Source organism: Ciconia boyciana, chromosome 6 (assembly GCF_034638445.1).
Source record: "Ciconia boyciana chromosome 6, ASM3463844v1, whole genome shotgun sequence".
Lineage (NCBI taxonomy): Eukaryota > Metazoa > Chordata > Aves > Ciconiiformes > Ciconiidae > Ciconia > Ciconia boyciana.
Window position 1 is genome coordinate 53,049,733 of NC_132939.1, and position 27,431 is coordinate 53,077,163.

General features: G+C 38.4%; 1 protein-coding gene across 2 annotated transcripts in view; it reads right to left on the minus strand.

Moving 5' to 3' along the window:
• Positions 1-2,122: 2,122 nt before the first annotated feature.
• TTC7B (tetratricopeptide repeat domain 7B) overlaps positions 2,123-27,431 on the minus strand; it is a 147,024-nt gene continuing 121,715 nt past the window's right edge. For both annotated transcript variants that reach the window (XM_072865636.1, XM_072865634.1), the window contains one exon: positions 2,123-3,110. In XM_072865636.1, coding sequence (XP_072721737.1) covers positions 2,889-3,110 — 222 coding nt within the window. In that variant the 3' untranslated portion in view covers positions 2,123-2,888. The remainder of the gene's footprint in view (positions 3,111-27,431) is intronic.

Below are 27,431 nucleotides of genomic sequence, written 5' to 3' on the forward strand. Positions count from 1 at the left end.
ACATAGATCTGTCTATCCACATAGAGATTTGGTCAGCCACAAAGTCCAGGAGCAACCCTCATGCAGGTGACACTGACCCCCTGGCACCAAGGGGAATACTGCCCAGCCGGGCTCTTCACACTGCACGGCTTGCTTCACTCCTGTGACCGAGATACCAGAGCGGCCTGAGAGCGGATTGCAAAAGGCAGGTCTTTCTGTATATCAACTAAAATAGATATAAAAATATTCTTAGCTGCCTTACTTGATTTAAAAAAAAAAAAAAAAAAAACCAGCTGTAAAACCTAGTAACTTTTTTTTTTTTAAGTTGAAAACTATGTTTAAACAAGTGTTGCTGTTTAATTCATATGCTGCAAGGATTTCCACTTCTGCCTGAAAATTCCTGAATGTACAGTCTTACAGTGATAATCCATTTTTAAAAATAGGTAGCTAAGGCTATTCCCAAGAGGTAGAAGCTTGTGGATTTACAATTAAACTGATTCCAGTGTAAGAAAAATGAAACAGATCTTCAGGTTCACCTGATATACACAACAGCAGTGACAACTTCTCCACTAATAAAAGATATGACACAATTAGACTGCTAACCTTTCCACTTTGGGAGTTTATCAAAAGAGGCCAGGACTTTAAATTAAATGAGAAGAATCAAAGATAAATTCTGCTATTACAGAATTCTCCTATTCTCCACTTTCATCTGCAGCTCCCTTAAGAAAGACCACCAGTCTCAGATCTAACAAGCACAAACTGCCTTGTTAGAAAAGCTTTGGTATTACAATAAAAGGTGAATAAATATTGTGAAGGAGCATGTCTGTGAAAGGTATTACAAATTTAAGTAACTGAACTGTGATAGCGGGAAGGCTCAGGAAGAATCGAATTAAAGAAATAAAGGTTTTGCAGTATCTTTTGGTATACCAGGTACCATATAGTGGGTGCTAAAAGACAGCAGGGCCAGGGCATGTATTAGGAGCTGGGACTGGCAAAGAGAGAACAGTCGGTAAACAGAAAAGAGAGGGGAGGAAAAAAAAAGCCAAGGACAGTAGGAAGAAAACATGCAAAACAGGCACTTGAACAGGGGAAGGAAAACTGATGTTTTCACAGTGAGCAAGATTTGAAATAGATAAATAGATAAAAAAAGATAAATAGATTTGAAGACACTACCTGTTACAGCCTTTTGGTCCATTTTACAGAGAACATAGGTCTAAGCACTAAGCAGATACAATTTGAAAGCAGCCTCAGCCTAAAAGGGGAGGGTGAAGGGGGGGGTGAGGCAAAAATTAAGAGCTCCCCCAAGTTTAAATCTTCTGCCATTTGGAGATTCTCACTGGAGCACGCAGAGCCTGTGTTGCAGCGAGGATCCTCTGTGCATTTGAGGTGAGTAAGCTCTCTGGTGAGCGACAAAGAAAAAACATTTGCCATTATTTTTCTGAATCATCTGCTATCTTCTGCTAAGCACTTTAAAACCGCTTCTTGTGACGAATCAGGCAAATACCAAGGAGCACCCAGTCTAATGGGGAACCTGGAATTCTTCCCAGGCTCCATACGAGCCCAATGTTGTAAATGAGCAGACACTACACTACCCCAGCTCATGCACCCCGAATGTTCATTGCAACTAATGACTTCTCCATGCATCCTAGAGAAACTCTGGCAAGTATTTGTCTACTAAACATTTGGCCCTATTACTACTGATATGGCAGTAATGTTACCAGCCAGCTTTTCCTTCAAGGGACGCAAAGTGCGGGAGATGTTGGGAAAGAACTATGAAGACACATAAAGAAAACTGAAGAATAGCATGTAAATATTTAACATGCTCTTCCCAAGCATTACCAAGGTATACACAAATGTCCATGTATTATGTAGAGGCAGAGTGATCTAACTTCATCAAGAGCTGGAGTAAAAGGAATAAAAGAGAAGTGAAGATTTAAGGAAACCTGAAATCTAAGATAACAATACCATTGGCAAAGAGTATAGCAGCTTCTTTTCTCTAGACTGGCCTCAGGGCATTTAATTTTGGTGTCGTTCATCTTCGAGGCCAGCCAGCCACAGGCCCCACATCATAAAAATGTGTTCACAAGCCATCTATTTCCCTCTGGGTTCTTAACCAGGACACAGGAAAGGTTCCATTTAAAAATCATTTTATTATTAACATAATCTTCCCATTTAGCCAAGTGTGGGTCATGTATAAGGAATGTCGGTAAATATTCCATTTGAAGCTTCTTTTTACATATTTCCATTGATAAATAAACTCTGAATTCACATAAAAAAGTTAAACTTAAATAACTAATATATTTTTTGTAACAGGCATACATTGGTAAAATATAAATATTCTTGTACTCAGCCTTTGCTCTAAATAGAGATAACAGTTAGCCACACATCACAGTTATTAACAACTAAAAACAAGAACTCAACTGATTTTCTGGCCTGGACTAAAATAGAGATGGAAACAGAAAATTCACATTTTGACTTTGGGCCAAAAGAGGTTGAGAGGCAGGAAGAGAACAGTTTTATTAACAGCCTTGTTAAAAATAGTCTGCTCTGCCACTGAATTTTAACTTATTCTACATTTGGTAGTTGATTCCATTATAATTTTATGTAACACTCAAGTATCACTAACAAAATATGGCACATCATCCATGAACAATATAACGATGTTTTAAAACTACCAGGGCAAAAATGTAGGCGATATGAGCGATTTGGTTCTGGCTACCCATGTTGTCCTCTCAGTCTAACATTAATATATTGCATCACGTCACTGTTTTGGCCACTTTCCCGCAAAAGACTGCAGTTTATTACCTGTAGCTCTAAAATTTTTCAAACTAACCAGTTACCAGGCAGCCTGATACACTGGGCTTCCTCACCCAGAAGTCAGATCAAAATCGGTTGATCAAGATGCCCTCTCAAAGGACTCTGGGAATGATGGTAAAAGGGACCACGGGACTGCTAGCTTCAAGCTCCAGTGCTGTTAGGAAGCATTCGGTCGCAGCATCATCATTGCCTTGAGCCTGCAGCACCTCTCCCAGGCCGTTCCAGACCTCATGGGCCGTGGAGTTCACCTGGACGGCATCTCTAAGAATCTTCTCCGCCAAGCTGTAGCGCCCGAGCTGGTGAAGCATCAGAGCCTGCAAGAAAACAAAGGAAAAATGGTTGACATTGGCCAGTAGGACTTTTCTGAAGCTCAAATGATACGTGGCAACAGTGAAATAAGCATAGGTAGCGCTTAGATTCAAAGTGTTATAGGCTATATAGTACTTTTTTTTTTTTTTTTAAATAAAAGAAATGACCTGAAGCAGGACTGGAGCAGGCTACTCCACACCCACGAGTGAAGTGGCTTTAGACAAGAAACAAAGACACTGAAATGCAAAAACTGAGTTGAACAACAAAAACTCCACCTAACCACCAAAAATCAGTAAGTACCTGAGCTTTTGTGGCAAGCTCCTGGGTCTAAAGTCCTACTAAGGTGTGTGCCCTGAAGTGTTTGTATCCTGCCTGCGCATCTCAGCACCCAGCTCATGTCTTATAACACCTGAGATCACACACACGGCACCATTGGCTCTCGGGGATGGTAGAAACAGAACTGAGTTCAGCCCAATGGGCAACAGCCACAGTACCCGATTCAACCTGTGGAACGGGAAGTGTGCTGGGACTGATATTGCACCAGTACTGTATAAAGGTCCAGCAGGCAGATAACTTCCTCAGGAGCTTCCTAGACACAGATTCTTCATCTTCCTCTGCAGGATAGGATGGACCACAACACCACACGATCCAAGAGGATGTCCAAACCCACTAGGATATAGGCTGAATGAGGCAGTGGAAATCTCCATCCATCACATTCAGCTATGTTACTGTGCCACAAAAGTTGTGGAATGACGCAGTAACAGAGCTTTATTCTGGGATTATAATAATCCTAATGATGTTATGCATTTTTACCTTGTGATTCTGTATTGCAAAATGCATACAAGATCACAAATCTTTGTATTCCAGAGAGGCATCCTGATTACATGCCTACAGATTCCTTGTGAGTTCTCCCTTCCCAGCCCCCACTCCTTGGACCACGATTTCTTTTATTTCTCTCTGTACATCTGTCCCTCAAATCCTTATCAACCTAAGTGCCGATGATTAGAAAGTACTGAAATTCTATGCAACGCCCGAATTATCCACAATACGTTTCTGGAATTCTGCCCACCAGGCTGACTTTCAGCATGGGCAGACTGCTAACTCCATCCTACAGACCAACAGAGCAGACCATGCTCTGAAGAACAATGTGAAGAGCGCTGTACAGTATTGGCAAGTAAATAAATAAATGCCATGAAGGCTAATTTCTATCAGCCTAGCAGATGTTCTCACATAAAGGTGCTAGAGGGCTTTTCTGGTTTTGGATTTTTTTTGAGCTGTCAAGTGAGTCAGCATTTCCAGAGTGAGTGAACAGTACTTCCAATCCAAAATATCAGATAACTCTCAGGGTCGGTGTTTTTTCCCTGCAGGAAAGTGATTGTCAGTGACTGGTAGGTATCACATGTGAAACTACAAAAAATGAAGTAAGGAGACGGAATATATAAAGATGGCTTGGCTGCATGCACCTAACCTTAGTACGATTAACATGTTCTTAATTTTTGAGACAAGATTCTCTAATTAATTTTCAAAAATATTCATTTTTTTCTGTGCAGACTTGTATATTTTATACTAATTAAACATGTGAGTTTTTTGAATATTGGTAATACTTTTTTTCCCCCCAAATATGCCAGACTATTTTCCCCGCTTGCTAAGGATGCAAGCTGTTCTTTTCAAGACCAAAGGAAACAATGAAATTTTGCAGATATAAGCCCGTTGATGGGAACAGAAACACGTTATGTCACATCTGCCCTATTCTGTATGAAAAGAAGTGTAGCTGAGATTTTCTGGGTGATAGAACTAGAGCAAATAGTAGCTGTTGCCTGCTGTTATACTTTTCTAAGAATATAAGCTATTTAGCACTAGCGAAGGAACTGCTCTTGCATGGGCAATCAGGTCACATCCTGTACCCTCATGTTTTAAGAGTGAGAGTCTCCCAAAAGTCAGTCTTTCACTGGTGTCTCAGGCTAGGATGGTATGAAGACTCCTGCCTTGGGTAGCAGCACTGGGGCAATGAGCTTTGCTTCCAAAGAACCAATGGAGAAAAAATTAGACTCGTTTCATGCAGAGCATCAAAAGGACAGTGACATTTGGTCACTATAGCTGTGGGCTGAGCTCAAACAAGGGACCTAGAGAAAGAAGAAAGAATACCCTCTGATTCATTAACTCTCTCAGAATGATGGTCAGATGTCATATATTGTGAGTGTCCAGTTTGCAAATCTCCTTCCCGGATGACTTCATTAAAATTCCGAGGCACAGAACATTTCAAATTATTTGTGGTCCTTGCCTGACTTTGCTCTATTAAGCATTACACTGCAGACCACAGGGAGAAGGAGCAGGCATGCCTATCACACAGCAACATCCTTCAGTGACCTCGCACCACCACCCATCCAAGAAAACTGACCTCCAGTTTACCAGCTGTCAGCATATGCTTACTCTCTGTACTAAACCCTTCAGGAAAAAAACAAAAACCAAACCACTAAACCCAAAAAATCCTTAAAAAAAAATTCCATTTCCCAGAAATCAGTACAAATTATCCTAGTCCTTCACTGCATATTTTCCTGTGCTTCCTAACTGGAAACAAAATCTCAAAGCTACCAGTTCTGGCCTTTACCTATTTAGCAGCAGATGTACAGACATTTATCTGCAGAATAATGTTAGGTCTCTTGCTTTATGGCTGGAGATGGGCTTGAACAACACATCAACTCTGCAGAAACACAGAGGGGTATCTAAGTGACATATGCCTTGCACCTTCAGACTTGGCATGTTAGTTTAAAACCTTAACAGAATGCCTTCTCCCTATATCCTCTTTATAAACAGACACATAAACTTTGAAAAAATTAAGTGTGATAGATATTTTGGAACCTGAATCAATTAGAAAAACTGCTATATAATAATTTGAGTAAATAATAAGAAATATTAGTAGGAAAACACCCATTCTACGAAAGATGACGAAAACTGTAAGTTTCTCAGGAATTACACAAATCTAAGGCAATCTATTTGTTCTTTGTGCATTTTAAAATGCTGCAGTACTTGATGGAGGTGTTTAAGACAACTGTTGGCATCCTGTTAGGAGAAAGCAGGATCTTTCCTGCTATTGCATCTCTTTCACTAGCTCTTTCCCATGGAAGACCGATAAATTTATGACATTTGCTTCTAACACAGTTATAAAAGCCTCTAATACGTGTGGGCTTCTTCATTTTGCAGCTCAGTACAGATTTTATTACTTTTCCCCATGTTTGGTTTGCTGAGAATCTTGGGGTTCTTTTGGGGTTGTTTTGGTTTTGGGTTTTTTTGGCAAACCACTGATCTCCCCTACGTGTGTTAAGGCTTCCAGCTTCTGTCTGTTCAAGACGTCTTTATGTTGTAAACTCTCTAAGCAAATCTTATTTTTCTTTTAGCCAGTTCTACATGGTAGAGGTTGATTTTCTAACTCAAAAAACTCCAAGAGAAAACTCTAATCAGAAATGGCACAGGCAGAAAGTGAAGGGAATGTCTGGAGAAACAAAGAGACTCTTTTGTGCCATCATCACAAGAAGAGAGAACAGTGCTTCATGTCTCCGATTCGTTGACATTTATACCAGTCACTTTGAATAATCAACAGTACTCATAGATTTGTGAAGTTCAGATGCTCTCTGCTCAAGGAAAGATCAACAGCCCTTTACAGTGCCCAGGCCATCGTCGGGGCTCAGAGCTGGGAGTAACAGGGACTTTTCAATTTCAAGAGCCTACAGGGGCTGGCTTTCTAAAAAAAGAGTATTACTGTGTACTGCCTGCAACAGGGAGGTACTGTAGTCACTACAAACAAGGTCCTACACAAGCCTCACATCACAGCAGAAGAAAACCCTCCCCAAAAAGGGGAAAAAAGTGCTTCCAACTGTCGTCTTTGCCACAGGTTATTCTCAAGATCTTGCCGATTCTTTCCTCATCCACTCCGGAGTCACAGTCTCCCTTTAGTTGGTCAATGATTTTACATGTGTTTCCTCCCGCGATCATTGCCCTCACACTTCATTTTACATTGCCCCACATACAAACCTGCTATTCCTGTGTATTTCACCAAAGCACCTGTCCAAGGATTGTTTTTATAATGCTCCGCCAAAGAGGGCCCAACCCCTGACTGAAGACCCTTGGCACTGTTGTCAAAACAGAAGTAATTTGTTATTTATTACTCAATATCTCCTAGGCACCTACACAAATACAGACCACAAAAACAGCTATTGAGTCTGAACAGACAGAAATATCTTAATGTACCATCCAAAACATTTGGCTGAGTAACCTTCATTTATACTTATCTTGCATGCGTTAAGGAATGGGGATTATATCTTCTGTATTTTGGATACTGTCTTGGACTAATAATGTTTAGTGTTTTAATTAATGGCATATCAGAAGACTTATGAGTGATGATACAATCAGATAACAAAAAGTTAAGAGGATAGGATACAGAAAGCAACAGGCTGATCATGAGAACTAGGATAACAGAAATACGGCAAAAGTCAGTAAAACAAAGCGGAAAATAACACAACAGTAACACAGAAGTTCTGTGGCATGGTGGAAGCCTGTCAACCAAGCAGCTTGGGAGAAGGACTTGGATACATCAGGCAACCACAGGATGATAGTGTGGAAAGGTGCCAGCATGAACGAGGAAAACTCAAGTGACATCAGGAGAGGTTTCCAGTAGAGAGAAAGACAACAGAGACTTGAGCAGCTGTGCCGTACACAGCTATAGTAGGGCCTCCTCTGGCACCTTGTGTAGTCTCCTCTATTCAACAAAGGTCATTCAAACTGGAACAGGCATAGAAAATGACTACTGAGACGATCAATAAAAACCTTAATTTACAAGGGGAGACTAACAGACTTGGTTTGTTTAACCTAGCAAATCAAAAGCTGAGAGGAGATGAAGTTACTTGCTATAAAAACAGTAGAGAGAACAGAATAGAGAAAAACTATTTTAGTTAGAGAATAATGTTGGCACAAGAATACATGTGTATAAATTGGCTGTGAGTAAGTTTACCAAAAAAAAAGTGAAAACATTCCTGGCAATTGGAGCAGAGAGATTTTGGAACAGCCTTCTACTCGCAGTGGCAGGGTGCAAAACAGTGTTAAGACGGAGTCCTACAGGGAGAGCTTGCGTGCTCTGATGGTTATGAGGAGGAGACTTGTCTAGAGGGCCCAGGGAGCTTCCACTACTCCTGTTCCAATATCAGGTTCTCCCTCAACTGCATTGAGAGGAAAGAGAGTGATAACATTCTCATGCCTATATAATATTACTACTTGATGCTTCTGTTGTAAGAACAACTTTCTCTTGATTCCTTGGGTTACACTGAAGAAGCAGGTGCAGAGAAATGTCCAACTAATGAATACAAAGATCAAAAAGCAAAATTATGGTAGGTATCCAGCTTATTTCTGAAAGAAGAAAACCTGTATGACAAAATTAACGGATTCCAAAATCTTCAAATCCACGAGGCCTTTTTTAAAAAAACAAACAACAAACCCCACACCATATTCGCAGTCTTTTGGGCACAGAAAGATGCATAATGGAATTTTCAAATGCATGTAAGACAAGATGTTTAATCAGCATTCACTTCAACAGGACCTAAATCCATACTCCACCTAGATAACTTTCAGTATGTCATTACATATCTATCTCTATCCTAGATAAACAAGATACCTTTAAAATTTGGTCTATGGTGATGGCACAATAAAACCAATAACTACAATTAACACCTTCTTCAATAAGCCAGAATGATATTTTGATATATATTGGACATGTCAAAATTACATTTTGGCACAGTTATTTTTCCCCTTGCAGTTTAACATATTAAGGTTATTTTTCATTAGCTAAATGTAAGCATTTTTAAAAAGGAAAACATTCAACTGAGTTCTAATTTCCAAGTGCAGCTTTACACAGTTTCCAAGTAAAACCTTCAGTTAGCAAATACATAATTTTTTATTAATAAAACATCATCACTCGGAATCTCAACATGATACAATAAGCAATTGTATAAAGCCATAATTGCTTAAATAAGCATGTAGTGTAGTCTTCACTGCAAAGGTATCTTTTTTTCTGCAAATGGGCTTTCTCTCTTTGCAAATTAAATTAACCTGTCATAATGATTAACCAGTCAATGGAAAACACACATCTAGGAAAAATAAACACGGGACAGAAATGGAAAACTACTTAAATAACTAATTTCTGATTTTGAAAACATGATTAAAACTAGCCATTTAGAGGAACCTAGTAAGGTCACTTTTTTTATTTGCTTTTAGGCAAATGAGAAGCAAACATTCAAATTTCTTCCATGGAACTAACTTTTAAAAAATTAAAGCCATAATTATCACCCATCATATGTCTCACCAAACCACAGCTTTATCATAAAGTGCTAAACAAGATTTGCAATAACTGGGGGGGGGACGGGGGGGACGGGGACGGGGGGGAAGTGGTAAAAAGGTAACACTACAAAGATCAGTGTGGTTTCTTCCATGTGACTAAAAATTTCCGCTCAAGAGAGCTGGAGGTTTTCTTAAGGTTTAACCGTCTGACTACTTCTCCACCCCTCCTGGAAAATAAATAGTTCTCAATCTCAACAGAAGCACCACTTGAGAATTTTACCTTTATTCATTTGATAGCAAGAGGAACAATTTCATTCTCTCTAAGAAAAATATAGAGTATAGGTGGGAGATGTTCTCAAAAGCAATGAAATTTATTTCAAAGTGGAAAAAATATAATGGGAACTTTGACCATGAGTCCATTTGCACTTTTGCCTTCTTCAGAGAGGCTGCTGAACTCTTGGCACTGAACTCTCTCGTAACTCTGCAGAGAAGGAAACTGAAAACTGGGAGAAATGGAGAGTATGAGAAGAAGAAATGTGGCCGACCTAACATGCAAAAAAGCGTCAGACACGATCACCGTGTTTAAGAATCACAGAGCCTGTTGACCTGCAAGAGACTCAGCTATGGAGAATTGAGATCTACCAGATAAGATATTAACATTAATTTTTTCCTAGTAGGTCTGTTACATGACTTGTTTGCTAAAGAGCTTTAAATTTGTACAATGCAGACCTTATTTAGCTAAAAAAATACCCCTCAGAGCTAAAAGTCTCCCTTGCAAAAACAACAGCTATAAGAAAACATTATAAGCATATGAAAATAAAAAATGGACTGATTTTGCTTTTAATGATGAGAGCAGGGAGACAGAAGAACAGTGGAAACACTACTTGCCTGGTACGCTGATGACCTGCTGAAGCCCAATAAGCTAGCAGCTGCAAGTGTATAACCAGAGATAGAGCTATACAGATGTGGAAAATAATGATTTTTTTTTTTTTAAAGTTACAATAAAAGGCCTAAAGAGCTCACTACACCCAACTCCCCAGTAATTTTCTCAGTTCACTATTTTATTTTTTTTAAACAAGTCCCAGTCTGCCTCAGAGAGAATCAACTCTCAACCGTGGTACGCAGAAAGACATGATAGAAACATCCTATCTTATCTAAAAAAACTTGAAAATCAAGGATTATGACCATAAACAGTTACAAAACTTAATATGCAATATATGCATTGCAAATCCATATGCACTGTAATTTTAGCATCACAAAACTGCCCCTTGTTACATGCTGGTTTTTCAGCCTATTTTGCATGAGTTAAGGTGGCTGCTATTTTCAAACAAATCTATCAAACTTGAAGGTTTACCAGAGCCTTGACAGTGTTATGCTATAATAATGAAACAGAAGAAGTGTTAGCGAGGCAAAACGAGATGAATTTGTCATGATATATGGAAAAAGTAAGTAAAATTCTGAAACTGATATTTCCCATCCTCTGTGATAAAAATACACATTTTAAATGTATTCTATAATCAATATTTTACACTTACGTAGAGTGAAATAGCACATTATTTATATACTATGCTCTCTTATTTTTCTTTTAGCTGATGAATTTGTGCTGAAACATGTCCATCTAATGCAAGTATGACTTTGCACAAGAAATCATTAATTAACTCCTCCTTTCAAAGGCACATACCAAGAACAGTTGCATGTTTAGTCATTGTCAGTAACTATTTTCTGCAAGTGCGAAAGAACTGTGACATGGTGCATCAGTTCGAAATAAGCCATTCCATCAGAAAAACGATGAATAAACATAGTTCTATGTCTGCAATGACAGACACAGATGCATTTTAATGCAGGGATTTTGAAGGATGTCCACATGATAAGGTTTAAAAAAAACTGGATTGACCACCAACACTTAAAAGTAAAGATAATTTTCTGTAAAATAAAGATAGACATAATTTTTTTGAATTGGAAAAGAAACTGCAACATATATGTGATTTGTTTCCAAAATGCAGAAGACAAAAATACTTATCTCGTTTTCTCTAATAATGCAATTCTTTTGAATAATAAAAAGTGTGTTTCTTCAAACATGCTCAAAATAAAACTTCCTAGCAGCTCAGTATGGATTATTTTTTTTTAAGTAAGCACAACCAGCTAATAATACTACAGCTGATCACTCACTAAACCAAACCAAAGCAACTGATGAACAAACATGAACCTGAGCCTGCAGCCAACATTTCTGTTCATTGCTTATCCCAAAACATTGTCTGTCTGTTCTACGGGTCCCTTCCTGCCTTGTCCCGCCTCACTTGCCTTCCTCGATCCCCAGCACACCCCGAAACCGAGCTGTGTGCTCTGTGTCACCGCTGAAGCAAGCTCCCAACCCCAGTGCCTTATTTCTTTACCCCTCCCCTAACACTAACAGCCCCCCCAAGGTATCCCGTTGCCTCCCCTGCTGCAAACCCCTTGTTGCTAAGAGAAAACCTACTGCTTGGCAACAGATTTTTAAAACAACAACTTCGGCTTTGTTACTCACTGAACTTCGCATTGCCAGCGTGAAATCATGAACGTGCGTGGTTGTTAGTGCATCTGTGTATTTATAACCCCCGTGAAAATGACTGACCCCTTCCAACAGGGATGTGCTTGCCTTTTAGTTCTTTACTGTTCACAGCCGATAATGCAGAAAGGTTCAAAATTGAAGTTTGTTTTTTAAAATTGTTGATCGTAGCCTTCCACCAAGATGGAAGCTCTTGGAGAACTTCTTTTCCTGTTAAGACAACATGATCTTGCAATAGTCTGCTGTAATTTTGATTTACACTTTATGTGAATGTCATATCAGCTTATAAAAACAGCATGACTACCACGCTACATTGCGAGAACTAATTTGACTATAGCAAGCACACTGGAAACAAAGAAAACACCTTACTGATAGAGTGAAACAGCTAGTGACTGCAGAGATTATCTTGTTATCTCCATCTGAAAATTATGCTGAGGGTCTTATTTCATATGCCGCATCTACAAACACAGTAAACGCACGCCGATTCTCCCTTCAGAAGTCAGATGGCTACAGCTCTGGCAAGGTCTGCATCAACACTGGTATCAGGGAATAATTAAATACAACTTCAGTCCTCAGATAATGGCCAGTCCTGAATTTGGAGTTCTTGTCATCTGGTGCAAACGTTTTACATTTCCTCCCAGCTGCAATACCATGACACTGAAGTGTAGGTGATCCGTCTCTCCATCACCTTCCTCCACCCAGAAGCTCAGCAGCACTGGATCTTCCCTCCCCTCCCTCCCAGCACACATTGCCTTTCCCACAAATCAGAAAAGAGGATTTCCCAGATGTACAGCATCCTTCAAGTACATACACCTGCAATGAAAACAGGTGCTGGAGAGCACAGCTACAGACAGTGCTGTTTATGAAATGGGCCTACAGTAATTCCCTTAATTCAGTATATTCTTGTATATTGTCATTCATACACTCACCACTTTTCCCCTATGTAGACATTTTATAGATGTAAGTGCATGACCTAATTACAGTATATTCACTACTGAAATCCTACCATTTTATCAGTCTAATCTGTGGCTGTATTTCAACATTGCCTGGTTTCAAAAGCAAGGCTAGGTTTACTACTGCATCACCATGCTACCTACAGAGACTCATAGGTACTGTCTGATACTGATGCCATTATTTTCCAAGTTTTGAGTCAAAGGGTCAGAAGTGGAGAAAAATTGTATTTCTCATACTCAAGACATAGGACTAACATAGAAGTGCTTTCAATAGCCAAGAGAGGAAAACCCCAAATCCTCCAAAAATGGTACAAGTGCAGAACAGGCTAGAGAAACAGAAAGCCTCAGACTGACGTTCTTGAAATGAGAAGCCTCAAAGTCAGCCCACTGAGTCAATATTCAACCATTTGAGCAAAAGCTTGATTTTTCACAAGGACTGAGAATACTGGGAATTCAGTGTCCTCACTCCACTGCCTAAAGACTAGATTGCAATTTAGTACATCTGAAGGTTCCTGGTTTTGAAAGCTTGTGCTCCACGCAAAATTACCACTAATGTCAAGAAATTCATGTTCTTCTGTCCACCAGTCAACCACTGATAGAATTAAAGAATAAATAATAAGAAATAGCAAGCGACAGCTTTTTAAGAAGTCATTTTTCAATAATGACAGTTTTTCTATAAAACCACAATGAACATACTGGTGGTATGTGGCTTCTGGAAATAGTAATTAGAAAAATTGATCAAATGTTCTAATGAAGAAATCAATCTGACGTCAGGGGAATAGCTTGTGTATCAAAGAAAAATCAGAGTTGCAGATGCAGTACTAGGTTCTGTGGTTAAAATTTATAATGAATAGAGCTGTCAGAGTTCAAATTGAGTACCTGGGAGATCTTTAGCTAGATTGTCACTATATTGAAGGCCAGCACTTGTAGTCCATACTTGTACACACTCAATACTACAGAAACCAGCACTTACTTGTCTGAACTTTTGAGACTATGGAAAAGGCATCAGGAGTGAACGATACTCTTCTGAAGTACCTTTTTTGCATTTATGCATGTGCATTTCTGTCAAATATTCTGACATGCTGTATTAACTATTCAGAGTCAGAACTGCAGTATAAAAGATGACCAGTCCTTTCATTACTAAAATAAAACAGAAATGCAAAGATTAAAGCACATTATTCACATTTTTCTTCCTTTTGCCCTTAGCCAAGGAGACTTTTGCATATAGAAGTATGTACGTACATAAGTTACAACTATGGCTAATGTCACTATTTCAAAAGTGTTATGACACCACAGCAGCACATGCTAGACTGGCATTGCAATAATCTCCAAGAAAAAGAAGTTATTTTTAATAAAGCATTAATAAATATATTTTTTGATAGCATCCCTAGGAAACAGACCATTCCCCCCCACCCCCAAAGCTGATGTGAACTGCCACCTGCTCCTCAGGCCCAATGCACTACGATGGGAAGAACCATCGTCATGGCATTTTGCAAAAACCTCCCGGCATGAGAGGGAACGCACCCCCTTTCTCCCCCCAGATTCTTACATGAAAGGCAGAAGTTGTAGGTACACTGCTAACCTGTCAGTCTGACAGGACAACTGCCAGCAGACCCATCTTTAAGGGAAGGCTATTTTCAGTGTGAAGGGAAGGCATACACCCTCCCATCTATGCACCATCAGGTGGAGATCAGAAGAACCAAACCCTAACCATTGGCTAAGAAAGGGCTTTTAGCACTTTCAGAAAAATAAAACAAAGCACTTCTTCATATACCGACTTACCTTGCACAAAACCTGAAGAAGTGAAGAAGTTGAATATACTGAAAACTAAGGAAAAAAGCTTTGGACAGTTAAAGAGAGAAACCCAAACAGCACTATTTTGGAGAAAAAACAGTAAAAATAATTTTTTAAAAAAGCTAACATAACATTAATGTACCTCAACAAATCAGCTTTTGCTAATACTGATCTGGAAACAAACAAATGTAACTGAAGTATCTCCTACCTTTTATAATTCAACGCCATAGAAGCCTATGAGGTTTTCTCACAACTACCTTTTTGTGGATCATTGTTAATTTTTTACTTAAAACTTGCCCCAAATAGGGTATTTTCAGTTAATTAATATCAGATCAGGAGAGCCCTCTTAGGTCATTCATTTTGCTCCCCTGTTGTTACCGACAACCTCAGCACAGGATTTCTTGTTCCACATGATGTTTAGACTGTAAGTGCTAGGTATCCTCTTCAAATCATCTTCACAAATTTTTCTCTAGCCAGTTTGTTTCCATTTGTTCCGGTGCCAATGTCGCCTAGCCTTATTTTGATTATGCTTATTTGTCTCATGTTTACAGGGAGCATATATTATTATTAAAGTTTCCCACTCCTCCCAGGAAATGCTCCAGAGACCTTCCAGCGCTACAGTTCAGTCACCTCAGTGCTCACTGTGTATAAGGACAACACTGATGCGAAGCTACAGGCCAATTTTGTCATCCAGCCACGTTACTTGGGATTACAAGAGAATCACGGGGCTAGCCTGGGAGGAAACCTCACATCAAACCTATGCTTTAGTTCACACTGAGGGCTGCCCTGTTGGCCAGCCTCAACTGGTTTTACTGGGCATGGCAGTCTCCATATTTTGGGGACATGAAGCAACCAGTGGAGGATGAACACCACCATCTTCCATAAGGGAAGGAGAAATCTGTAGGCTTACAAAGTTAATGGTGAGACTACACTGTTGACAAGATGATGACGTTGATAACTGGGGCAACATGATGTCTCGTGTTGGGCTTGGCCAACTCATGAACAATGAAGATGTAGCTCTTGTAGAACAATGGAGATGTAGCTCAGATCAACTAGTACCCCAGCTCTTTGTCCTCTCCAGTCATTTCCATACTCAGTCTTGCTCTTGCATTTTATATTTGTGAGTCGCCGTATTTCTTTTTCTGAAGGGTCTCCAAGTCTCACTTTTAATCAAACTGATGCCTTTCTCCTGCAACTGCTCTTCCCAAGTATAGGTAGTATATTAACTATCCTACAATCTTTTGTTAACTTAGGTTTCACTAAATATTACTGGACTAATGATTTGTTATTTCATCTACTAGTTCTTCCAGAATTCTGGCCAACTCCTCCATACTCCTCCACCAGCAAGCACTTGCCACCATTTCCATACTTTCATTTCCATGACTAATTTTAGCTTTGCCATCCATGATGAATATCACATTCCTGTTAAAGACTGAGGCAAAACACAAGTTTAATGTGGCTATAGACTTTTTATAAATGGTTATCCATCACTGCACTGATTGACACAGCATGTTAAATCATATGCTGTGGCTGGTTTACGGCTCTTGAAATCCATTTTCCAAACTGTATAATAAGTTAGTGCACAAGGTTGGAATCTGCAGAGAAAGTGTAATTCCAAATGCTGTTTCCCCCTCAGTCCTTTCCTTTGGTTTACTATTGTCAGCTGACAGGCAGCTGAAACAGATTTGAATCCTGCTTCCCAAGTGTCAGAATCTTGTCCATTTGAGTCACTTTTCTAGTTCACTGGAGCACAGTTGGCAGGAAGAACACAAGAATGGCAAAAAAGGCACTCCCACACAAAGCTAGGATTTGATCAGAATAAGCAAACTGGGAAGTTAATGCTTACTGAGAGAAGAGCTGAAATGGAGAGTGGCAGCTTCCACTTTCAAGGATAAGAACTACAGCAACAGCGTGGGTTTGGTGAGGAAGGTGGGAATTCTGGAACTTAAGGCAGCTGCTGAGCGTGGGGTGAGATACAAACATTTCCTACCAGCTATTGTGTTAAACATCCATGGATTTTATCTTCGGCAAAAATATTCAGATATAAATGTTACATTAAATGGAACGTAATGCATATGGTAGAAAGACTGCACCTACTAATAAAACTTCCTCCAATTTTAGGAAGCTTAGGGTTTGATTCTGCAGCAAATGAGATGACTTTGGATGCCCAGGCTAAAGCTACATCATTTATTTTCAACAGAGATCACCAGCTGCTCACACTATCATATCACAATTTTAAAGGAAATTAAGTTTGATGTGTCAATTACTTTAATAGATCTGACAGCGTTTCATACTGTTTTAGACTTTATATCAAGAACAGTTATTTCTGTCAAATGTAACCTACCAACTTCTGGCTACACATTCAATTAACATGACAAAGCATCATCACTGACTGCATTTGTGTCATAACATTTCATAGCCCTCTGGTAAGTCTTTGGGTCTGTGACCCTCATAATACCATCTGTTCTGATGCCATTGTGGCTATCACTTTTCCAAATGGTCATAAATTAAAAACCAGACAGAATCCCAAAGAAGCTATTGTCACCTGTCAGGACAAACTGTAACAAGGACCATGAAAAAATTGGAAATTGAAATGGCTCTGCATCTCACAGAGGTTCGCTTGCTCATCTTTTGAATATTTGTAACCACTTGACAACATCTGCCTTCGTTTATTACTTGCTCCCATTTAGAAAATAAAGGGGTTTGTTTTTAAATGAGAGAATATACTTTTAAAACTATGTCTTTATTTTAAATTATTTTAAGGTAGAAAAACCACTTACCAGCAGAGAAATTTTAATTCAGAAACCAAGGCAAAAGCAGTCCTCTCTTTTAGTAGGTCAGATCACCTCTGATAGAAGGCAAGTATTTTTCCAAAGTGCTACCTAACACAACCTTTGTCCATGTAGATTTAGAGCTCTGAAACCATTTTCACACCGTGTATTGTACAGAAGAAATTTTGAATCTGCATGATTTTTTTTTTTTATTTTTGTTTCCATAGCTCTTTACTGAGAAGGTCTTTATAACACTCACAATTCACTATTTTGTCTAAAGATGTTATGCTATGAAGTCATAGTGTCATGAACTAAGCTAATGTAGCAGAATACATTATGTTATGTTCTGGAATAATTTTTAAAAGTTAACTTTTAACAGCTATCTCCATAAGCACTGACTGTAATGAAGCCTGGTTTGGTTTTCCAATGACTGTGTCTTATATCCCTGCAGCAGAGAATTTACAAATGCTCACTCTCATGTGTACTTGCTGATATCTAATAAAAATTTGAAATCATGAAACAGCCTCAGTAGTCTTTCCTCCTGCCTCTGTTTTTGTAATACTTGCTCAAGCCTAAATTAAATTATTTTTTTTTTACATCATTTCCTCTTCTGTCCAGAGGAAATGGCTAAAGAATTTAAAAGTTATGAAGGCAAAGCTGACAAACACACACACACAATAATGATTTTGATATCCTTAGGAAATCAGGCTTACTGTCTTAAACAGCAAGTTCAATATGTGTGATATAAACAGTGTATCAGTAGTGGCTGAGGGAGACTGAACACACTGAGCTGCAACAAATAATTTCACCAGTATCACTGATTAAAAAGACTAATCAATGAATTACAACCCAGAAAAAAATTGAACTGAAATGTTAATTTCAGATACGTACATAAAAGAAACATTCATAACTTCACTTATGAAGTTTAGTTCCTGGGATAAGAAGAAAGCATTTAAAAACTATGGGATTTTTCATCAAAGTATCTAGAAAAAAAATTGAAAGAATCAAACGTCTGCATCCGAATGGGCCTAATAAACCACGCTATATTGCTCAAGTGTTTTGGGTAGTGTCTTTCCTCACAGCGCTTAGCTTTTAACAGTGTGAACAATGTTCGTGTTTTCATATTTCTGCCAACTAAGTGCTTTGCTAATGAATTGCTTTGCTTGGTTCATCTGAGCAGTACTAAAAGACTGAAGATTTCTTCCAGGTCAAATGCTTTGTGTGAAGATATGTGGCTCTTGAGTAGGAGCACTCCATTTCAACATCTCAATGTTTTGCTAATACTTCTTTTCCCTTCAGTTCTACGCCAGTTCTTAAGAAAGAAAAGCTGTTTCTAAAAGCAACTTTAAATTCAATATAAGGGCTATTTCTTGAAAGCCAGCTTCCTTAAAGCACCACACCAGCATCTAGTATAATGCAGGATTTCTCAGATTTGTGTGAAAAAGCCACACGTGTATAAACTACACACGTTTCAGGTCAGAGAGCAGCAGAAAGCTGTAATGCATTGTTATGTACAGAGCTTCTTTAGTTTCCCAAGACTCTGATAAGTGCATCTTAGTACAAAACTACATTCAACCTCAACATCTGGACAATAATAAATATTTACAACCATTATGACAAACTTCAAGGTATTAAACTGCCCTCTCTTGTCTACCTCCCACTAATCACAGAGTGGGAGCACAGAGTTATGGTTTGTCACGTCTTACCAAACTGATCTCCTTCCCCAGAGGATATTACGCCTCTTCAGGAAAAAGCTGGCCTGAGAAGTCTTACTCAAAACTATATTTATGGCACATAACTGTAACTACATGAGCACACAAACAACAGCAAAAGGAAATTTATGACATTAGTTCTCCAAATCTGACTCATGCTAGACATGAGTAAATATGCAACAGTTATATATGTGCTCACCAATTCATGTTAGGGGCTATAATATCCTCCAACTTCCCCCAAGGACATAAAACAAGACTTAGTTATTTTTTGTTCAAACCCAGGTAGGAGTCTGATTTATAGGACAGGAGGATGCATCGAAGCATAGACCTGAACAGAACATCTGAGAAAAACTAACAACCCATTATAATGAAAGCAGCAATCTTTTTTCAGATCTCTGTATCCACAGACTTCATATTTAGTTCTGGTTTGAAGTTAGCTTTTCTTGAATTTTGTACTTTCTACCGAGTAACAAAGTAAGATAAGAAACAAAGATCTACGGAAGCAGTTTACCTTTATTACCTATAAAAGTACATTACTATAAAACAGCGCTAAGTTTAATGGAGGTCTCAAAATCAGATCAAAAAGGAATCACAGAAACAAAGTACTGACGCCACACACTTCTGAAACAGTCTGCTACCCAGCCATCTCCTTCACCAACCATCTCAGCTGAAATGACGTGGGAAATGTTATATTCAGTGAGCAAATCCAAGACAACATTGACAAAATCTTCCAGAAAGGAAGATAGTTGGGGGAAAGAGAGATGTAGGTAAATGAACTGATTTATTATTTAAAAGTATTAAAAGTTCTCCAGTGAATTTGAGACAAGGGCCTCATTTTACTTGGCTGAGCTGAAATGGCGATCAAGGAGCTGTCACATATCCCTTCACTTAAACTGCATGCAAAGGCAATAACTATCAAAAAGATAATTTTCACTGATAAATGATAGAGCTGTTTTAGTCATATACATTTTAATAGGAGGTCCACTGGTGACAGTACTAAATTTAAATATCATAAGGGAAAACCCTCCTAAATCTGCCAGTCATTTGCAAGTCAAAACCCACAAAAGACATAGCCCTGTAGGCTCCCTTCAGCAGGCAGTGGGAATATTGATGCTGCTGCCCTAACAACAGTGACTGATACACTGGAGATCCCTGTGGGGAAAGTGATTTTCTTCAGAGTGCAAATGCACTGAAAAGAATAAGCACAGGAATTAAATAAGAGTTCCATGAATGCGACACTCAGAATGAGAAATCAGGAGGCTTGTATTGTATTTAAAACTAGGTAAGTCGCACCATCTATGCCTCAGTTTCCCTATTTCTTGACTGGGAATAAATAATACGTACTTCAGGGCAAATCGTATTTGAAACTTAACATGCTGACCACTCAAAGTTGTTATGAAAACAAGTACTATAACTTTTTTTAAATAGCTAGACTTTAAATTTAGAAAAAGAGTAAAAGAGATTTCAGTCATTGTCTTATTATCTGCCATACCAGCTGCCTTAGTTGCCATACTATCTGCAGCTGCTCAACTTAGCCAGTTACATTTTTATTCCTCTAAACATGCTCAGATGCTTGAATATTCATGCTTAAAAATATAGAGCTGAAACTAAAAATGCAGCTATGTGACCAAATACCAAATATCAAATATTGCATTCAAGATTTAAATCAGCTATTGGTTCAACAATGTAAAAATTTATAGTGCGTAGGTTAAAAAAAGACTATAACTAATGGTATTTTTTTCAAATGCCAAGAGTTGTTTGCAAATTCAGTGTTTTAACAAAATGTACAGACTAGATTCGTACATATGTGATTAACAGTTGCAACTAAAAAGCTCTTATCTTTTTGCTCTCTCTAAAGTCCATGCATATTAATATCAGAATTAAAAAGGTGCAATCAACACTGGACTGCTGATTGAAAAAGTGATGAAAGCCCAAAACAGCTTTCTGTTTTCAAGTTTAGCATTACTAAGTTTCACTCATGATGCATTTTTCCACTCATATCAGTTTAGCCAAGTAGCTTACCATGATAGAAGTGGCATTTTTAAAAAAGCGTTAAAAACTCTAAATCTGCATTCACTATGTTTCATGTAGAGTGAACTTAGATTGAACACATGGTGTGCATGTTTATTGCAGACAGCAGAGTACTGGAAAGAGCCTAGTTTTAGAAAACATTGATCCTTGTGCTTTTACACATAGATAACGGGCTCAAGCAAATAAACTGTACAACATAGCCTCTGACACAGGTGTACCCAGTACCCAGGTTAAACATGGTCAGCTTACTACGGCTTCAGTGAGCCTGCAGTGTTGACCAGACTTTTCAATCGTTACCCAATTAAGTCAACACAAATTGAAACTCAGACCACTGTTTCACAATGCTAAATGTATAGCATCAACACCAGTTGACCAAGACACTGGCTTGTAACTATAGTGTTGATGTTAATATGACATCAGGTCATAGCAACAGCATGAAAAGATCCTTTATGCTCAGCAGAAAATCAGATTTAAAAGGCATCCAGACTTTCAAAGTAAAAGTAAAGGAATTTTCTTTTCCAAGCCAATGTAAAAACAAAACCAGAGAGATCCAGATAATCAAGTTGTGAGAACTGGATTATCTCCATCCTAGAAAAGGACAGAAAAGAAAAATAGAAGAAATTAAAGACTAGCTAGCAAGATAATGGTGGAAGCATTTTTACTACCAAAAAGTACTATACTGTTTATATTTCAGAAAGAAAATAATTATTTCTGTTTTCTTAAACTACATGCAAGGCCTTAGAACAAATGTTGAAGAAAGGAATGGTTAGCAGTATGGTAATAGGGAAAAGTGCAATAAAACACAGTATGTGTTTATCACTGGTAAGACACTAAGCTAGCCTGTACAGCATTTGATTAGATAAATTCTGGGGGGTGGGGGGGGAGGACGTTGTACAACTAATTTGTCTGGATTTCAGTAAAGTTTTCAATATAGCTGGATATAGGAAAACAAATCAAACTAGAGATGGCATAGAGCAGCACAAGAATATAAAAATGACTTAAGAACTAGTTTCCACTAGTCCATCCATCCAATAGGGATGGATAATGGTAAGTAGACTTCAAGGTTTGCCCTCAGGCCACATCTTAGTTTAATTTATTGTCTTAGCACATAGGTATCAAGAGTGCCAATGAAATTTGATTGTAATGAAGTTATAGTACAGAAGCAGGTCATCCAAAGGCTTTTAGTAAAGAGCTCCTGCAGTCCACAGCTTTGGCCACAATGGTTTTACTTTAAAGACCATTCTTATCTCCTGTTCCCTAACTCTAGTTACAGAAAACAGCAGTCAGTTTTATTCAGAGAAAACACTGGCCTTTTTTAGTGAGATGCAGTACGCAAGGTGGCCAAACAGCATGTCTTCCTCTCCCCTACTGAGAAATCGAGAGATGGCAGCTTTCCAAAGAGCAGTAGCTGCATATAACTTTCTTCATACCGTTTGTTGCTACTCGTTGAAAAAATATACTCTAATATGAAGAATAATGGAAAAATAACCATCAAACCTTAGAAAGGAACACAGTTTTCAGAGTCAGACAAAGCACATTTCAGATTTTCCCATGAGTTAAAGCTCACTGAAATAATTGCTTTCTCTGTTAGTTTGAACATCTAGATTAAAAAAATATCCTGACACAAAAAATAGCCTGGCACTAACCTTAAAGGCCAATTCTTTAACTCCATCCAAAACCAGTTAGCTACCAGAAAACACAGTCTATGTTTAAAGAAAACTAATCTTGGAGAAATTATATTATGCTTTTCATACATAGTAAGTTGGCTGAAGCCTTCCAAAGTGCAAGGTTCAACTCATCTTTAAACTGTAGACTCATGAGCAGGGAAGGACTGCTAAGTACAATACTGGCTAGCAGGGAAGTAAAGCTTCAGTAAATGGAAAAGAGGTCTTCAAATATAATTTAAAATGAGATGAGTTGGAGAGATAGAGAGACATAAAAAGACTATTCCAGACTGGGGATTTGCAGAAAAAACTCTGTACCAGCGTAGACAACTTATCTGGGGAATGCAGCTGTTTGACATAACCCTGGCAAAAGCAAGCATTAAAATCATTTCCTGAGGGACAGTTGCTTCCAGATCCCTAGTTTTGCATTAAGGTAGGCCACTTTCTGTTTGATGAGGATAAGATAAAGCACAATTTTTAAGAACAAGTTGTTTATAGTTCCTAGTCAGAAAAAAGGAATCATAATTGATTAGGTAACTTATGGTCCTCGCAAGAGCAGTTTGTTGTCTCAGGAAACGGCTTATGCCAAAGCAAGTCAAGCCCCTCTGTGATAGATGTAAAGCAAAAAGCAAAAGGTAATTTCATCAGCACACCAGAAATGCACCTGACAACTGCAAGAGATTTATAGCAAAATACATGCACTGATAACTCCTGCGCAATTTTATAATAATACGTGATTATACGAGAGACTGCTAAAGAGCCAGGTCTCAAACACTTGGCTACAGTGCTGCAAGTTTCTCACACACATTTACTAACAACCATAACTAAAACACATAGAATGGTCTGTCTCATTCAGATTGCTGTTGATGGTAGCATTTAGTTGTATTTCACCAGTATGCAAAGTTATGCAGCACAAGGAAAAAAAAAAAAGACGACACGTGCAGATGACTTCACGTCTCAAATATTTTCCTGTAGTTAATGAGTTCTCACCTAAAGAATTCTACAACAGAACCTTTCTCAGGAAAAGGGAAATAAAATCCCTTTCATTTGTTTAAAGTTCAGGAAGGCTGCTCTCTCCAGCCTTTTTCACATTCTTTATATTTACCCCAAAATAAACCCTTAAAAATATTTCTTTATTAATTATATGAAATTAAATTATAAATGATTAGATGCCAGATGTTGCCTACAAGCAAAAGCCCTTAGAGACTACAGGAAAGACAGCCACGCATACCAGGTGCCACATAGCTTTGATTGCTGTGTAAGGTCTCAGCTCCAGCTATAAAGTAATACTTTAATAAATTCAATGAGCACAAAAATGCCCAGGGAAGCAAAATAATCATAATTAGCCCAGTGCATACTTCAGCAGAATGACCTAATTTAAAAAGTGTTTTGCAAAGCAATTCTCATATCGAAAGGCAATTAGACAGTCTGAGCAAAATAAAAATTGTATTTTTGAGATCCATGCAAAAAAGCACCAGCAAGTATCCATGAAAAGGGATGTAAGAGACTACAGAGGATAGTAGGGAATAGCACACATTTTCAATTTCTTCCAGGCCTTCTCTCGTTTCCATTTTATTCTCTTTTTTAAACACGGAGAACTTAAATATCAAGAGCAACTATTAGCACTTTACTGACACGAGGCCTCCTGGCCATATCCTGAATTACTGGGACTAAGACTACTGACATTTTCATTCTGTTACATTAGTCTCGCTTGTTAGTATTTTTCCACTAGTAAAAATCTGTATGTTTTTTCCCTCCATCCTCTTTTAGGTGGCCAGTTACCCAGCAAAAGGCATGGAGGAAAAGGCAAAGATTACTTTGGATATCAACAAAACCCAAGTGACAATGACTTTAATGTAGTCAGCCCTTTAAAGGGTAAAATGCATAAGGAGATGGAAGGACTCTGGAAAGACTTTTAATAGGAATTACCCTTTCTTACACCTACAGAAAAAGCCTGAAAAAGTCAATTTTTCATTATGCTGTGATTGGATGCTTTTACTAGCTTGCTGGTCTGTTCATCATCTCTACTTAGTACTATGAAACAAGGACATATTTTCCATGTAAACAACTGTAAAGAGTCACAAATATTTTGAGTTCTTTAAATAATATTAGACACATCTTTGTCTACAGAAGCCTCAATGCAGATCATTAAGGTATACTTGAACCCTCCATGAGAAAGCCATCAAGAGAGAGACAGAATCCCAAAAAGTTAATTTGTGAAGATCCCAACTGAGGCTTTTCAGTTGCATTGTTTTGCCACTGACACTTTTGTATGGACATTCCCCAACCATATTTCATAAGCAGGCTGCATGAGGAGCATGACTGGAAATGTTTTGGAATCAACTGGCCATTTGTGCAGTTGCATTGTATCTGCGTGCTTAAAAAAAAAAAATCATTAAAAAGCTCAAGTATTAAAAAAACAGCCAAATCAAGCATATAACAATATCAGACTGACAACAATCAAAAATGCATCATTATTAACTAGCTATCACAGAATGGGCCATTTGATGGAACGGCGGGGTACTGCAATGCCTGCAAGACAATGACCAGTTGATAACAACTAGGTTGCATGGCACATGGTTTGGCAGCACCTCACTTTTACAGTGCAAAGACAATAAGATGTATCAAAAATATTAAGGCAGGTTTGTAGCAGAGAATATATGTATACATACATGTACGTGCATATTATACATGCATGTAAGACGAGTGGATACAGTTGACAAAGATACTAAACTTTTGCAACTTCGTTCCATGATTGCTATGGGTAACGTACCATGGAAATGAGGGAAGAACAAAACCTGTGCTTTATAGATTTTTACCACTGGCAAAAATAAGGAAAGTCTTGCATAACAGGAAGACTGTAACAAGATTTTGTCCACAAACGAGTGTTCCCATCATGTTGTCTAACAGAGATCATTACCTCTATCTACAAAGCTTGTCTTGCTTGCATTCCTAGAATTGCAGGATGACTGAGGTAGGAAGGTACCTCTGGAGATCGTCTACATCCAAACTCGCAGTAGAGTCACCCAGAGTGGGTTGCCAAGGGCTGTGTCCTGTCAGATTTTGGTATCTCCAAGGATGCGAGACTCCACAACCTCTCTGGACAAGTGGGTGTATCTAACACATGTATCAAATACTTTTACCATTACACAAACGGTATGTGATCATACTCTTGTTCCCCAGCTCTTTGCCTGTCAGTTACTTGAAACAGACAGTGTAGGGCTAGGAATCCCTCCTTGGATGCTTTGTTATGATATCTAGCAAAACCAAAGCCCTGATCCAGGCCATTGTGATCTTTGGATTTTATTCCTTGAACTTGAAATGATACTTGGTTGCTACCTACCAAATTATGATATTTAATCCGTACTTGCTGTATGTGAAACGAATTGATAATAGCTCAGTTTTGATAGTAGAACCCAGTTCAAAGACTTTATGCCACAAAACATGAGTCAAAGCTTGAGATGAACACTACTTGTATATTGAAAATGGAAAACAAAGATTCTTAAAATCATCCAAGCAAAGAGAAGCAGCTTTGGAGTAATACTGCACACTGTAGACCGACCTGCTGAAACAGCGAATTGTGATGAATTATCTGATGGGTGGAATTTTATCAGTTCCACACAATACAATAAAAACACTGGAATGATTCGTGACCTGCCAAATAAAGAGGAGCAACTCTAGCCAAAGCACCCCTTCCTTTTGCCAGCATCTACCACTAATTAATTTTCCATTTTTTAAAATGGGAACAAATAGAAGTGATAAAATGGTTTCTGGCAAGCTGGGCCTGAATTGATAAACTGTGGAAAAATCTATCACACAGATAACATGAAAGCAGACAAAAACAGAAAGTTAAAGCTGTTACATAGGCAAAAATCCCTATGTAAAAATAAAAAAAAAAAAAGAAAAAAGAAAAAAAACACTTTTCAATTCAGAGAGAAACTCCCTTCAAACAGAAATCTCAAGAAAGTTAATTAAAAAAATAGATCTAAAAAACACTTAAGAAAAAGTTACAGAAAGCTGCCTTAGCCATTGCTACTAGATTCCCAATACTACACCCCAATGACTTAAGATTCTCCATCTTACTCCAGTTCTGTTCAGTGCAATAACAGTGCATGCTGCACAAAATCAGACTACCTTTGCATCTTCAGATATTCACAGATTGTCTAAACCAAACAACTAATTTAAGCCTAGTTGCAGTATTCCTCTTGTAATGGCTGTCAGCCAAGGACAGCACAGACAAGCTGAAACCTGCTGAAGAGTCCTTAGAGAGCTCACTCTCAGGTGGTGAATAGCATCCAAGAGCAGAGGTATTTTCTTGTTGAAAGATCTGCTCCTGCTACAGCTGCTTTAAGCCATTTGGAGTAAATACAGGGTAATGTGAAAAGAAAGTCTTTTATGAAGCAGGACCTATGTTTCATCAGCCCCAAAATACCACTTTCAGGACAACAGTTCTCAGGGGATCAGCACAGACAGTCCTGCCCGAGTAAATGGGAGCTCACTGCTTCACGTTATAAACAAAATTAGTGCAGTAG